Source organism: Cannabis sativa, chromosome 2, assembly GCF_029168945.1.
Source record: "Cannabis sativa cultivar Pink pepper isolate KNU-18-1 chromosome 2, ASM2916894v1, whole genome shotgun sequence".
Classification (NCBI taxonomy): Eukaryota; Viridiplantae; Streptophyta; class Magnoliopsida; order Rosales; family Cannabaceae; genus Cannabis; species Cannabis sativa.
This window is the reverse complement of record NC_083602.1, coordinates 3,079,300-3,093,155: the sequence shown is the minus strand read 5'-3', so window position 1 is coordinate 3,093,155 and position 13,856 is coordinate 3,079,300. Positions and strand designations below refer to the sequence as shown.

The window sequence follows — 13,856 nt, the reverse complement described above, 5'->3', positions numbered from 1 at the left end:
ATATATGTATGTTAATTATTTTTATAAGCAAAATATCAAATCTTTTGTGTTGTCTTTTCTTAGATCATATTGGTTATGTAAAGTTATTTTGGAATCAATTTTCCAACAACATATATTGACAATAAGTTGGAGAAAACAATAATGTTATAATTTCTCACTCTCATTATTTGAAATTTTTTTCAACAACATTCATTTAATGTAGCAGATAATTCTACAAATATTATTTCTGTTAATTAACCATTCTCTTATAAGTGGAGGGTCCACCATGATCAAGCTTTGTAACAATAAACCATGCAAGTTCTATTAATAAGTGGTGTCTAATTTTATTCATATATTCAATTTAATATTTGGTTGTTACAATGACAACACATGTGATTCTATTCAAATACCTTCAGTATTAATTGTCTTTTCAATATTATATGTCTCACTTGACAAGACACAAGTTTTTACTATAAATATAACAATCTTTAGTTGTGTCAACCAACAAGTGAAGTAGTACTCATCTAATTATCTCTATAATCTTTTTCTTTCTACATTTTTCTTCTACAATATTCATAATGGGTTTCTATTTGCCAGGAGTTGTTCCAACTAAGAAATTTCTTCGACGATCTTTGTCTAACTCGAGCAAAGGAGCATCAAATAATGTCGTTCATGTCCCGAAAGGCCATTTAGCTGTTTATGTTGGGAAGAACGAAAAGAAACGGTTTGTGATTCCTTTGTCAATTTTAAGTCATTATTCATTTCAAGAGTTGTTAGTTCAAGCTGAAGACGAATATGGATATGATCATCCAATGGGAGGCCTCACAATTCCATGCAGAGAAGATATATTTATTGATCTCATATCAAATCTGAATTAATAATGTTATTCATAAAAATGTGGCACATTCTTTTATATATTTAGTAAAACTAGAAATTCTTTTATTAATCTTATCATTTTTCCTCATCATGTGGAGTGGGAAAAGAGCTCTCAGATTGAGGAATAATATTATACATGGATACAATGTTAAATGTTATTGTTATACGAGTTTAAGTTTTAAACATATCTTCATGTGCTTGATAATTATTGTTACAGAATTGAAATAGAGTAAATTTGATATTGTATTTTGCTTTCTTTTGAAATTATTCCCACAAAGCTCGCTATATATATAACTGGCCAAAATTACTCAAATGAACCTTTATAATTAGGATATGCTTTATTTGATAAGAGAGTAATAACAATTACAAGAGATTAAACTTTTCCCATATTTGTTGCCGGTAGGTATTTTAGTTAATTATTGTATGTGTTTACTTAAGGCAAATTAAAAACAATAAGATCTTGCATCCCCTCCGGTATCACTTCAGTTCGAAAGAAATCCTTCACAGAATTTATAACATCGTTTCCAACTATATGCCAATATTTTTGAAAGAATTTAGGATTCATACCATCTGGTCCCGGAGAAATATCAGGGTGCATTTGGAAAACAACATCTTTCACTTCTTGATCAACAATGGGCCGAAGCAAACTTTGATTGTGTTCCTCTTTGACTCTTGGCACCACACACTCAAGAACATCTCCCCATACACCATCTTCAGCCTTAAAAATTTCATTGAAGTAATCCACCATAACATCTCCCAAACCATTCTCCCAAGTTCTCAAAATTCCTGTAGTATCTCTCAAATGAATAATTTGATTGTTGCGTTTACGAGCCGATACTTTAGCATGAAAGAACTTGCTATTGTGATCCCCTTCTTTCAACCACAATTGTTTCGACCGTTGTCGCCAAAAGATTGCTCTTTGGTTAAGCACTTGAAACAACTGTTGCTTTGCTTGTTTGAACCTTTGCTTCCCTTCCACATCTCTCCTCTTTTTAAATTGCTTCATGGTCTTGTTACATTGCTTTATTTGAGAAGAAATTGATTCCTAAGAAAAAGAAACCTGATCTAATGAGTGAGTTACGACCCATCTCTTTGTGCAATGTTGTTGCCAAAATTATCACCAAGGTCCTGGCCAATAGGATGAAGAGTCTTCTTTCAGAGGTTATTTCTATTAATCAAAATGCGTTCATTCCAGGGAGGCTTATTACTGATAATATAATGGTTTCCTTTGAGATTTTGCACTATCTTAAGAGGAAACAGGTTGGCAAAGATGGCTACATGGCGATGACGTTGGACATGAGTAAAGCATATGATAGAGTGGATTGGAATTTTCTTTGCGCTATGCTTTCTCGGTTGGGATTTGCTGAAAAATGGGTTCGTCTCATATATGGTTGTCTTTGCACTGTGCAATACAATGTTGTGAGCAGTGGCTACACTCTTGGCCCTATTGTTCCTAGTAGAGGGCTTCGGCAAGGCGATCCAATCTCACTTTATCTGTTTTTGGTCTTTGCTGAAGGACTCTCAGCTCTTATGAGAAAATATGAAGAAAGGAAATGGATTAATGGGTGTAGAGTGGCGAATGGTGCTCCGGTGGTTTCCCATATGCTTTTCGCAGATGATAGTTTTTTGTACTGTAAAGCAACAATGAGGAAGTCTCCCACATCATTAATCTTTTGGAGAGTTTTGCTAAGGCATCGGGGCAACAGGTGAATTTTGACAAATCCACTGTTTTTTATAGCAGCAATACTACATCTACAATGAGACAAGCGAGTTGTCAACGTTTGGGTATTCATGAGGCTGAAGAGCATAGCAAGTACTTGGGTCTCCCAAGTACTATTGGAAGAAATAAGAAGGCGATTTTCAGTTACTTGACTGATAAAGTTCAAAAGAGAATTCAAAGTTGGGATAACAAGTTTCTTTCAAGAGCAGGCAAAGAAGTTCTTATTAAATCAGTGGTTCAAGCTCTTCCTGCTTATACTATGAATGTCTTCCTGATTCCTGTTGGTATTTGCCAAGATATTGAACGATCGATAACCAAGTTCTCGTGGCATTCCAACAACAATAAAGGCATACATTGGATGAGTTGGGATAAGCTCTCGAAACATAACAGCACGTGTGGAATGGGCTTTTGAGATTTTCGTGATTTTAATATTGCTTTACTTGCTAAACAAGGTTGGAGGTTGCTTACTTGTGAACATAGTTTGGTTGGGAAAATCTTCAAAGCAAGGTATTTTGCCAATGGTAATTTCCTTACGGAAACACTAGGAAATAACCCAAGTTATATTTGGAGGAGTGTCTTGGAGGCTCAAGGGTTGGTTCGGGATGGAGCAAGAAGATTAGTGGGTAATGGCTCAAATGTTAGCATCCTCAATGACCCGTGGCTTATGGATGATGTTAACCCTTTTGTTGAGTCTCAACAAATGTGCCTTGTGGATAGAATGGTCAACTCCCTAATGAAAGTCGATGTGCGTGAATGGGATGAGGATGTTCTAAGGGATTTGCTCACGGTAAAGGACCAAGAACTGGTGTGGAAGATACCTTTGTCATCTGATGTTGAAAGTGATGGTTATTGGTTTTGGAGGAAGGAGGCTTCGGGTTTGTTCACTGTGCGAAGTGCATATGCAATTCTGCAGCAGCAAAATATAAACATGGAGCAGTCGACTTTTTCTGGTGCATGGACAAAGTTATGGCAGCTCAAAATTCCTCCAAAAGTCAAAGATTTCCTATGGCGTGTGTGCACAAATAGTCTTCCTACCCGATTTCAAGTTACTACTAAACATGTCCCTATAAACTCTGACTGTCCTATGTGTTCGGTTGCCCCGGAAACATCTTTACATGTCCTTGTTCGTTGCCATTTTGCTCAAAGCTGCTAGAGGCAGGCTCGGATCCCTGCTGTTGGAACGAGTGCAATGATGTTTTGCAGCTGGTGGGAAGAAGGATTAAGAGAATGGAATGAGGCCGAGTGCTTGGAGGCATGTATGATCTTATGGTTGATTTGGAAGATTAGAAATGAGGTAGTTTGGAATGAGAAACAGCCTACATCTGAGGAAGTGTTACTTTTGGCAAAACTAAACTTTGTTGATTGGTATAATGCTCAAAACCAAGAGTTAGGATCTCCTAATGAACCCAATCAGGTTCGAACTGAGCATTGGACCCCCCCAATTTTCCTAAAATCAAAGTTAATGTCGATGGTGCACTTTTTTCAAATGAGAAGAGCTATGGTATTTCCTTGGTAGCTAGATATAGTAATGGTATGGTTATTCAAGCAAGATCATTAAAGAAGGCTGGTGATTTACAACCTCATGAAGTTGAAGCCATTGGAATAAAAGAGGCTCTGAGTTGGATTAAAGACAACGAATGGGCTAGTGTGAAAGTGGAGTCGGATTGCCTTAGAGTTGTGTTGGATCTTCAAGGAAATAAAAATATGGCCTCTCCTTATGGTCATATAATTCTAGATTGTAAGGCTTTGTTAGCCTCTATTGTTGATGTTTCTTTCAATTTTGTTAAGCGGACTGCTAATAAGATTGTGCATTATTTGGCGCGATCTTCTCTTATTGAGGCTGATCGTGTTTTTAGTAGTGTTGAGTTACCAACTGTAATTGCTTCCTTTGTTTTGAAAGATTTGATTTAATGAAATCTCATTATTATTCAAAAAAAAAAAAAAAATAAGATCTTTGTTGTTGTTAGGAGAGTTGAATCTCCTTGACATTATTGTTCGAGGAATGAAGAACAAAGAACAGGGAAAAGTAAGAGAAAACAGAAAGAAAAGAACGAGAAGAAGAGGAAAGATTTCATGAAAGAGAGATGAAGCGTTATTTAATTATGAACTCTGACTGTACATTATATGTACATAAATAATAAAAACTAATCAAGATTAGTTGTAACTGAAAAGCCAACTAACTAACTGTTTAAAATAGACAATTAGAAAACTAACTTAATAGAAAAGTAGTACAACTAAATTCCCTTAACACTCCCCTGCAAACTCAGCATATTGGAGGTATCAACAATGGTGAGTTTGGTTTGAAAATGACAGAAGCTTTGACTTGAGATTGGCTTGGTGAGGCTATTCGTTAGTTGATCAGTTGCTGGAATATGTTTGACAACAATTTGGTGATTTTGAGCCACATTAGCTTCAAGATTCAGATCTTGATAAAAAAAAAAACATAATCAGTGTCTGTTTTTGCAAGATTTGCATTGATCTCATGTTTTTGATCAGTTTTCTCGATTCTTGATTCAGATGCAAGCAATAGGTCTTCAATTTCAACAACTGTATAGCCTTCTATCCTTGTGTTCGAGGAGATTATGAACATGTCATACTCGCTGGAAAGACCTTTGAAGATAGCTGAGATATGATCACGATCATCTAGAGTTTTTCCAGCACTTGCTAGAAGGTCAACAGTTTGTTTCACTTTCAGTCGATACTCATTCAAGGACATGGAACCTTTTTGAAGATTTTAGAGTTTAGTGCAAAACTCTGGAATCTTGATGACACTTGTAGAGTGAAATACTTTTCCAAGGAATTCTAGATGTGCCTGGCTATGTTGTATCCCACCATTCTTGTTAACAGACTCTCTGTCATAGATGAGAGAAGCCATGAAACAAGAAGCTGGTCTTGAACATTCCATTCAACAAAGGTTGGATTGAAGACACCATTAGTTTGATCTGGATCATTAAAGAATTATGGACGGGGAGCTACATTTTGGATGAATTTCAGCCAGTCGATTTCCTCGAATAGCAACCAGAACCTATTGTTTCTAAAGAAGAAAATTGTGATTTTTAAGCTTGATTTAAATCGAGTGATTAAAGTACACAAGTAAATTCTCATCTTGATCTCTATTTCGATTTCGATTTTGAGTGTTGAGCTGGTTGCCAACATTGACAGTGTCAGCTGCTGTTCCACCATTTGCAGTTGTTCCAGGACTGGAGATCGCCATGTTTGCCACTAATGGAGGCCATTGCTCTGGTACCATGTTAGGAGAGTTAAATCTCCTTGAAATTACTGTTTGAGGATGAATGAAGAACAAAAGAACAAGAAAAAGTATCAGAAAACAGAGGAAGGAAAGAAAGAGATGAAGAGGAAAGATTTCATGAAAGAGATGAAGTGTTATTTCATTATGAACTCAGTTTGAACATTTTATACATGAACAATAACAACTAATCAAGATTAGTTACAACTAAAAAGCCAACTATACACTACTACAACACAAGCCCTTAGAGGCAGTTTTTTTCTACAGCAAATTAATAAAATTTTAATAAAAATACTTAGAGAGTAGTCGGTTATTTTGTATCCGTAGGTGATAATTTTTTTAATTTTAATAAAAAAACCCTACGGAGTCGGTTATTTTGTAATAACCGACTCTGTAGATATTTTATGAATTTGAATGAAAAATACATATGGCGTCGGTTATTTCGTAATAAATGATGCCATATGTCTTTATATAACCCTCTCCAGTTATTGTCTTCCTCGTACCCTAAAATAACCAGCAGCCCTTCTTCCTCTCAAACCCACGAAACCCTCGCCCAACCACCCCTCTTCCCTTCATTTCTTCATTTTCATTCGCTTTTGCCTATTTTTTTTAATCTTGCATTTTTCATACCAAAAAATATATCCCCAAAATTTGATCGTCTTTTATTTGGTTTTTTAGGGTAAACCGAGCTTAGAGGTGGGGGTTGTAGCCCCCGGCCCAGGGGCGGACCCACATTGTAGCGAGGGGGGGCAGTCGCCCCCCCTGAAAAAAAAAATCGAGAAAAAAATGTATATGTATTTTAATTAGTTACAACATATATTTGTATTAAAAGATGATATTTATAGACATAATAGTAATATGGTGTAATGGTTAAGGTAATTGGAAAATAGGTTAGAGGGTAAAGGTTCAAACCCCACTAACTACACTTTATATTTTCTTTTTAAATTTATTTACGCCCCCCCTCACTTTAAATTCCGGGTCCGCCACTTTTGGTGGAGAAATCGTTGAATCTCAACGTCCATTAAAGTATAAATCTACTCTATAATAATTTTCTTAATGTATATTGCTTTATTTTTTATTTTGTAAATTTTTTAGGGTGTTTCTATATTGTTAAGATTGTGTTCTTATGGTTGTGCATGGTGGCTGAATTTTGGTCGGTATTAGTGGTCAAATTTCAGTAAGAAGGTAAAAATCTAAACTTTAATAGTATAGAAAAATGAAGGCTGTGGCTGAATTTTTCTAGTAGTGAGTGGTTTTATTCTTCGTGAATTGTATAGAAAAATGAAGGCTGTGGCTTGTTTGTTATGGTGCTTTTAGGTTGTATAAAATAGTTAATTTGCAATAACATTCATTGATTCATCAAAAAAAAAAAAATATTGAATGGTAGACATTTATGGGTCAAATTAAAAAACTAAGTATTTGAGTTCAAACCTATGGATAATCTTAAGTATTAATATCGGTAATTAATTATTAAATCAAATGTTATTAGGTGTCCCAAACAATGATAATTATTTAACATAAGTTAGAAAAACTACATATTATAATATAAGCATCCATTAATTATATGCACAAAAGAAATAAAAAGACTTCTCTGCACATATCCATTTTTTTTTTATTGAAAGGTTAGTGTCGACAATGGTGTTTGTTTAACTAACTCATTTGAATATATAATACTATCTTCTGTATTATTATTCAATTATTGATTTTTTAAATTGCAATATTTTGTGTATAAATAGGGTAACAAAACATGAAGAATGCATTGAAGTGAAGTGAGCAAAGAAGAAAAACACAATCAAAATGGCTACAAGACGTGTGAACTTCCTTAGAAGTGAGGATAATTATGTTCTGGCAGCAGTGGAAACGAATGGGCACACGTATCTAAAGTTTTTGCCGAGTGGAAATGGGCAAAACACACAATTTGATATCATTGACGCTGGGCAGAATCGTGTGCGCATACAATGTGTTGGGACCGACAAATACTGGAAGCTTGACCGCACAGCCGAGTGGATTCAGGCCGAAGCTGCCCCAATTCTCACAACTGACTCGCTCTTCATTTCCGCTGTTGACGGGCTGAGCTACACATCATACCAAAATGTGGCAAATGGCATGTACTGCAAGACTTTTACCCAACGCCCTGTCCAGGACTGTATCAAGGCATCCGCCCCAACCTTGACCCAGGCTGTCAAGCTCATTCTCGTCGACGTTTGATGTAAATGTTGTGTCCTCTAGTGTGTCCTGTTTTGCATAATAATGAATCTGTTTGATTCCATGTACACCTATAATATTTATATGTATAATTAAGCTCATGATGATATAATTAGGGCTTAATTATTATTATGAGTTGTTCCTCCATGCTGTAATCCTTGTCTCCATCGTGTGATATTATATAACATAATTAAGTTTTATTTTGTTTTATTAATTTTTAGTTTTATGCACGTGTGGTGTTCCATATGGCTCGAGTAGCGCCTAGGGCACACCAAGCCCAAAGACCCTAAATATGAATTTTCTTTACAATCTCATAAGGTTCCATATTTCTTTTAAACAACACCCAAAAATTTGGAGTTTTTTCAATTATATACATAAAATCAATTTTATTTTCTAAAAGACGGGTGTTGTGTTGCCAAACAAAATTCGAAATAATTCGTACCAAAAATAGGGAAGTCTTGTTTCTCGAATTTTTTTATTTATAATATTTAGTTACTTTGTTCAAAATAATAAAAAAAAAATACTTATTTCATACATATAAAAGATGGAAAATTATAGAAAATGACTCCAAATTATACCACTATATAAGTAAATATGCTTTCATTTTAAAACTTGTATAGAAATAACCTTTTTACAATATTTATTATGGGTAACTATTTAATGGTTACATTTTTATTGTAACCATATGAGTACATTTTTTTTTAACCTGTAATAGCAGGTTACTAACAGGTAAACTTTCCTTTTTAAAATTTAATTAATTATAATTAACTATTTTCTTAAAATAATTAATTAAATAGACATTCCTTTTTTAGAATTATTTAATTATAATTAACTATTTTCTTAACATAATTAATTAAATATTTAACAAGACCTCTTTTAGTAATTAATATTTATATTTAAATCCTTACTTGAATTATTTTAATAATTAAGCCATTTAATTATAATATTTACAAAAAAAATTATTTTTCTTACAAAAATTAAACTTCTTTTGACACAAATTAAAATTCTCTTCTTATAATAAATTTTCAAATAATTAACTATTTTTAAATGATATTTAATTATTTTGTTACAATTATATGAACTAAGTATGATCGAGGCCTCAAGCTAATCAATCGATAACAAGTGCAGCCATTTTTTTTAAAAAAAATCCTTCAACTTATTTCATTTTTTACTTTTTAAATATTTAAATAAAAAAATTAAATAATTATGTGTAATAATTTAAAATTAAGATTACAAGTATAATAAAATTTAAATTATGAAATTATATGTGTATAATTTTAAATTATAAAAAACTTTGCTATAAAATTTTAAATAATTTAAGTATAAAAATATAAATTGCTAAAAAATCCTTATATAGTAATAAATTGTAAAAAATTAATTAATAATTATAATTAATTTAATTTTAAAATATAATTAATCTTAATTAAAGTTTTATAAGGAAATAAATGATTAGGTTACTTTCAGGTTACAAGTTATTTTTTATTTATTTTTATTTAATTTCCAAATTAATCACAACCATTAAATAGTAATTCAATGGCTTAAAAAAATGTAACCATGATGGTTACAATAAAAATGTAACCATTGAAACTTCTTCCATATATATATATATATATATATATATATATTATCATCCTTGACTTTGAAAAATAGCACATATACATGAAAAATATAAGAGATGTTATCATAATATGATAAATTTTTTTATATACGAGATATCATCACATTTGATGATAATTTTATTTAGAGAAGTTAACGTTACAATTTCATTTTCATTTAATTATAAAATTAAAAATAATGTAACTTTCCCTATAATATGTGACTGGAGAAATATTATGCATGTATTCGTGTTTTGTTTCTTTTTTTTTTTTGTTGGCTAAAATACTCGGATGCATAAACAATCACTTTGGAGGTTTAATGAAAAGGCAAATGTGTATATAAAGAGTATATTTACATAAAATAAGTTTTTTAGTACCAAGGATATATATTAGAGACATATTGGCTTGAATAACAAAAAAATTACCACCATCCTCCAATAATCATAACAGGAAAAAAGAGGGAAACAGATACTCGTAAAAAGTATTCTTCATACCCAATTTCATAGATACATAAAGAATTTTGTGGAAAATTGTATTCAATGAAAGTCATATACACGATTTGGAGGGAGATATCTTTCCAGATCCATTCTATAAATATGGGTTCGAAAAGTCAAAATAAATTATTTTAGCTTTTATAAAGATGAAGTTGATTATTGAACTCCTTTTTATAAATCTCTCTCTCTCTCTCTCTCTCTCTCTCTCTCTCTCTCTCTCTCTCTCTCTCTCTCTCTCTCTCTCTCTCTCTCTCTCTCTCTTCAATCTTGAAAAACACTTCTTAAATCACACCATTTTGCAAATGATAAATATGGTGGTATTTATAGATAAAGGAATATATGGATCCCAAAGTCGGTGGTTGCAATAGTTAAGTTATTAAGTCAATTACGACTTAACAAACTTAACAAATTCCTCGTAAAAATAACTCCACCTCAACTTAAGTTAAAGCTTTTCGAGATGAGAGACATCCTTAAAAGACAATACAAATAATAAATGGGTAACTATTTAATGGTTACATTTTTATTGTAACCATATAGGTACATTTTTTTTTTTAACCTGTAATAGCAGGTTACTAACAGGTAAACTTTCCTTTTTAAAATTTAATTAATTATAATTAACTATTTTCTTAAAATAATTAATTAAATAGTAGAAATTCCTTTTTTAGAATTATTTAATTATAATTAACTATTTTCTTAAAATAATTAATTAAATATTTAACAAGACCTCTTTTAGCAATTAATATTTATATTTAAATCCTTACTTGAATTATTTTAATAATTAAGCCATTTAATTATAATATTTATTTTTTTACAAAAATTAAACTTCTTTTGACACAAATTAAAATTCTCTTCTTATAATAAATTTTCAAATAATTAATTATTTTTAAATGATATTTAATTATTTTGTTACAATTATATGAACTAAGTATGAGGCCTCAAGCTAATCAATCGATAACAAGTGCAGTCATTTTTTTCTCAAAAATCCTTCAACTTATTTCATTTTTTACTTTTTAAATATTTAAATAAAAAATTAAATTATTAAGTGTAATAATTTAAAATTAAGATTACAAGTATAATAAAATTTAAATTATGAAATTATATGTGTATAATTTTAAATTATAAAAAGTTTTGTTATAAAATTTTAAATAATTTAAGTATAAAAAAATAAATTACTAAAATATCCTTATATAGTAATAAATTACAAAAAATTAATTAATAATTATAATTAATTTAATTTTAAAATATAATTAATCTTAATTAAAGTTTTATAAGGAAATAAATGATTAGGTTCCTTTCAGGTTACAAGTTATTTATTATTTATTTTTATTTAATTTCCAAATTAATCACAACCATTTAATAGTAATCCAATGGCTTAAAAAAATGTAACCATGATGGTTACAATAAAAATGTAACCATTGAAACATCTTATATATATATATATATATTGGTGTTAGTTTTATTGTTTTAATCATTTCTGGCTATAATACTCTGTTCGTCTCTGTTATATCTTTGATTCCTAGTTCATGATTTATTGATCTTGTCATTGTTGATTATTTCTTAATTCAATTTTTAGTTGATTAATTTCATTGTGCACATTAGTTGTAATTTTCTCACATTTCCTAATATTAGGACGTACCATCCAATGTAATTATGTAAGCTAAATATCTTAACTTAGCTATATGTGTTTCAACTCTTAAATGCGTATATATTGTTCAAGCAAATAAAATACAATAGGACGAATTGTTCAAATACCGGTAGGTGAGGCTTTTTTAGGTGCGAAAGGAGTTCAATAATCAATTTTATTTCGATAAAGGCTAAAATAATTTATTTTGATTTTTTGACTCCATATATGTAGAGTGAATCTTGAAAAATATGAAAGACCTCCCTCCAAATTGAGCATAAGACTATTATCGAATACGACTTTCCATAAAATTCTCTAAAAATTCTCAATGTATCTATGAGAGATTGGGTATGAAATTCTGTTTACGAGTATCTGTTTCCCTCTTTTTCTTACTAAAATTATTGGAGGATGGTGATAATTTGTGTCATTCAAGCCAATATGTCTCTAATATATCCTTGGTACTTAACAGCTTGTTTTATGTAAATATACTCTTTATATACACATTCGCCTTTTCATTAAACCTCCAAAGTGATAATTTAATTATGCATCCGAGCATTTTAGCCAAAAAAAAAAAAAAAACGAATACATGCATAATATTTCCAACACATATAGGGAAATTTACATTGTTTAATTTTATAATAAAATGAAAATGAAATTGTAGCATTAACTTCTCTAAATAAAATTATCATCAAATATGATGATATCTCGTATATAAAAAAAATTATCATAATGATCACATCTCTTATGTGTGTCATGTATATGTGTATGTGCTATTTTTCAAAGTCAAGTATGATATTATCTATATATATATATATATAGATATATATAAAGATATGGGTAGCAATTGTAAGCCGACTCATCACCACTCATTGTATCACACATATACCAAGTTGGTTAATGTTCACGCAATTGAAAATACAAAAACAAAAAGAAAACAAAACTTGATGGTTGGTCATCCAACTTCATATTAATTAGTGGAATTTGCACTTAAACTTCTTATATGTTTTATTTATTTTTATTTGTAAATTTAAAGTGTCAGTTACATATTACTTTAAAATATTAACTAAATTATTAGTGTATTAATTTCAAAATTTTACTGTACATATTTGTAAGTATCACTACAATTTTTTTTACTTTTAGTCACAATAAAATTTGTGATTAAAAGTGAAAAAATTGTGACTAATTATAAATTATTATTCCTATATTGTGACTAAAAGGTCCGTAACTAAAAGTATTAGTCACAAAAATTACAATTTGTTGTGACTAAATATATTTTTAGTCACAATACTTGCTGTGACTAAAACTAAATTAGTGACAATTTGTAGCTAAATATTATGTTTTAATCACAAGTAATATTTTATTGTGACTAAAAGTCACATTTAGTCATAAAAAAATTATATTGTAACTAAAAAGTTATCACTAAAAATAAATTTTTTTGTAGTGTGTATACATTTATTAGTAATCTTTATTAGTAGTTTACAATCTTTTTATGACACATTTATTAGTAATTTAATGTTTATTTAAATAATTCAGTACAATTTACATGTAATAAATATAATAAATAAAATGGCATATTTTTAAATAAGTTAATTGTCGTGTTTGTTACGCCATTTTCAAATTAAATATATGTGCTAAGTACGTCAAAAAAGTTTTAGTCACAAAAACTATAATTTGTTATGATTAAAAGTAGTTTTGTCACAATAATTTGTGACTAAAATTAAGTTAGTGACAACTTGTATTTAAATACTATATTTTACTTATAAATAATTTTTTATTGTGACTAAAAGTCATATTTAGTCACAAAAAATATATATTAATTGTGATTAGAAAATTATCATTAAAAATAATTTTTTTTCATGCGAGTTTCAAATTGTGTTATTTTGTCTGACCCGGCTCTTAATTATTGTGTACGTTGTATATAATTTGAAATTTTTTTACTTTATCCTTCTGTTAGACATTGGAAAAAATAATATATCCCTGACGTGATACATATATATGGACATTAAATATTTATATATATGCTCAATTATGTAACTAAAGGTTGACTATATACACATTTTATAAGGGGAAAAAACGACTTACAGTGGTATCATTATTGGTGAAAAGTTGGTGTCCATAC

General features: G+C 30.1%; 1 protein-coding gene across 1 annotated transcript; it reads left to right on the top strand.

Annotated features, from left to right (window-relative positions):
• Window positions 1-557: 557 nt before the first annotated feature.
• On the top strand, window positions 558-857 carry LOC115719725 (auxin-induced protein 15A-like). Its single transcript, XM_030648896.2, has one exon. The coding sequence runs from the start codon at window positions 558-560 to the stop codon at window positions 855-857; it is 300 nt and encodes a 99-aa protein (XP_030504756.2).
• Window positions 858-13,856: the final 12,999 nt, after the last annotated feature.

Excerpts from the sequence above, each read along its gene's own strand:
- LOC115719725 (XM_030648896.2), top strand. The coding sequence starts at position 558 with ATGGGTTTCTATTTGCCAGGAGTTGTTCCAACTAAGAAATTTCTTCGA.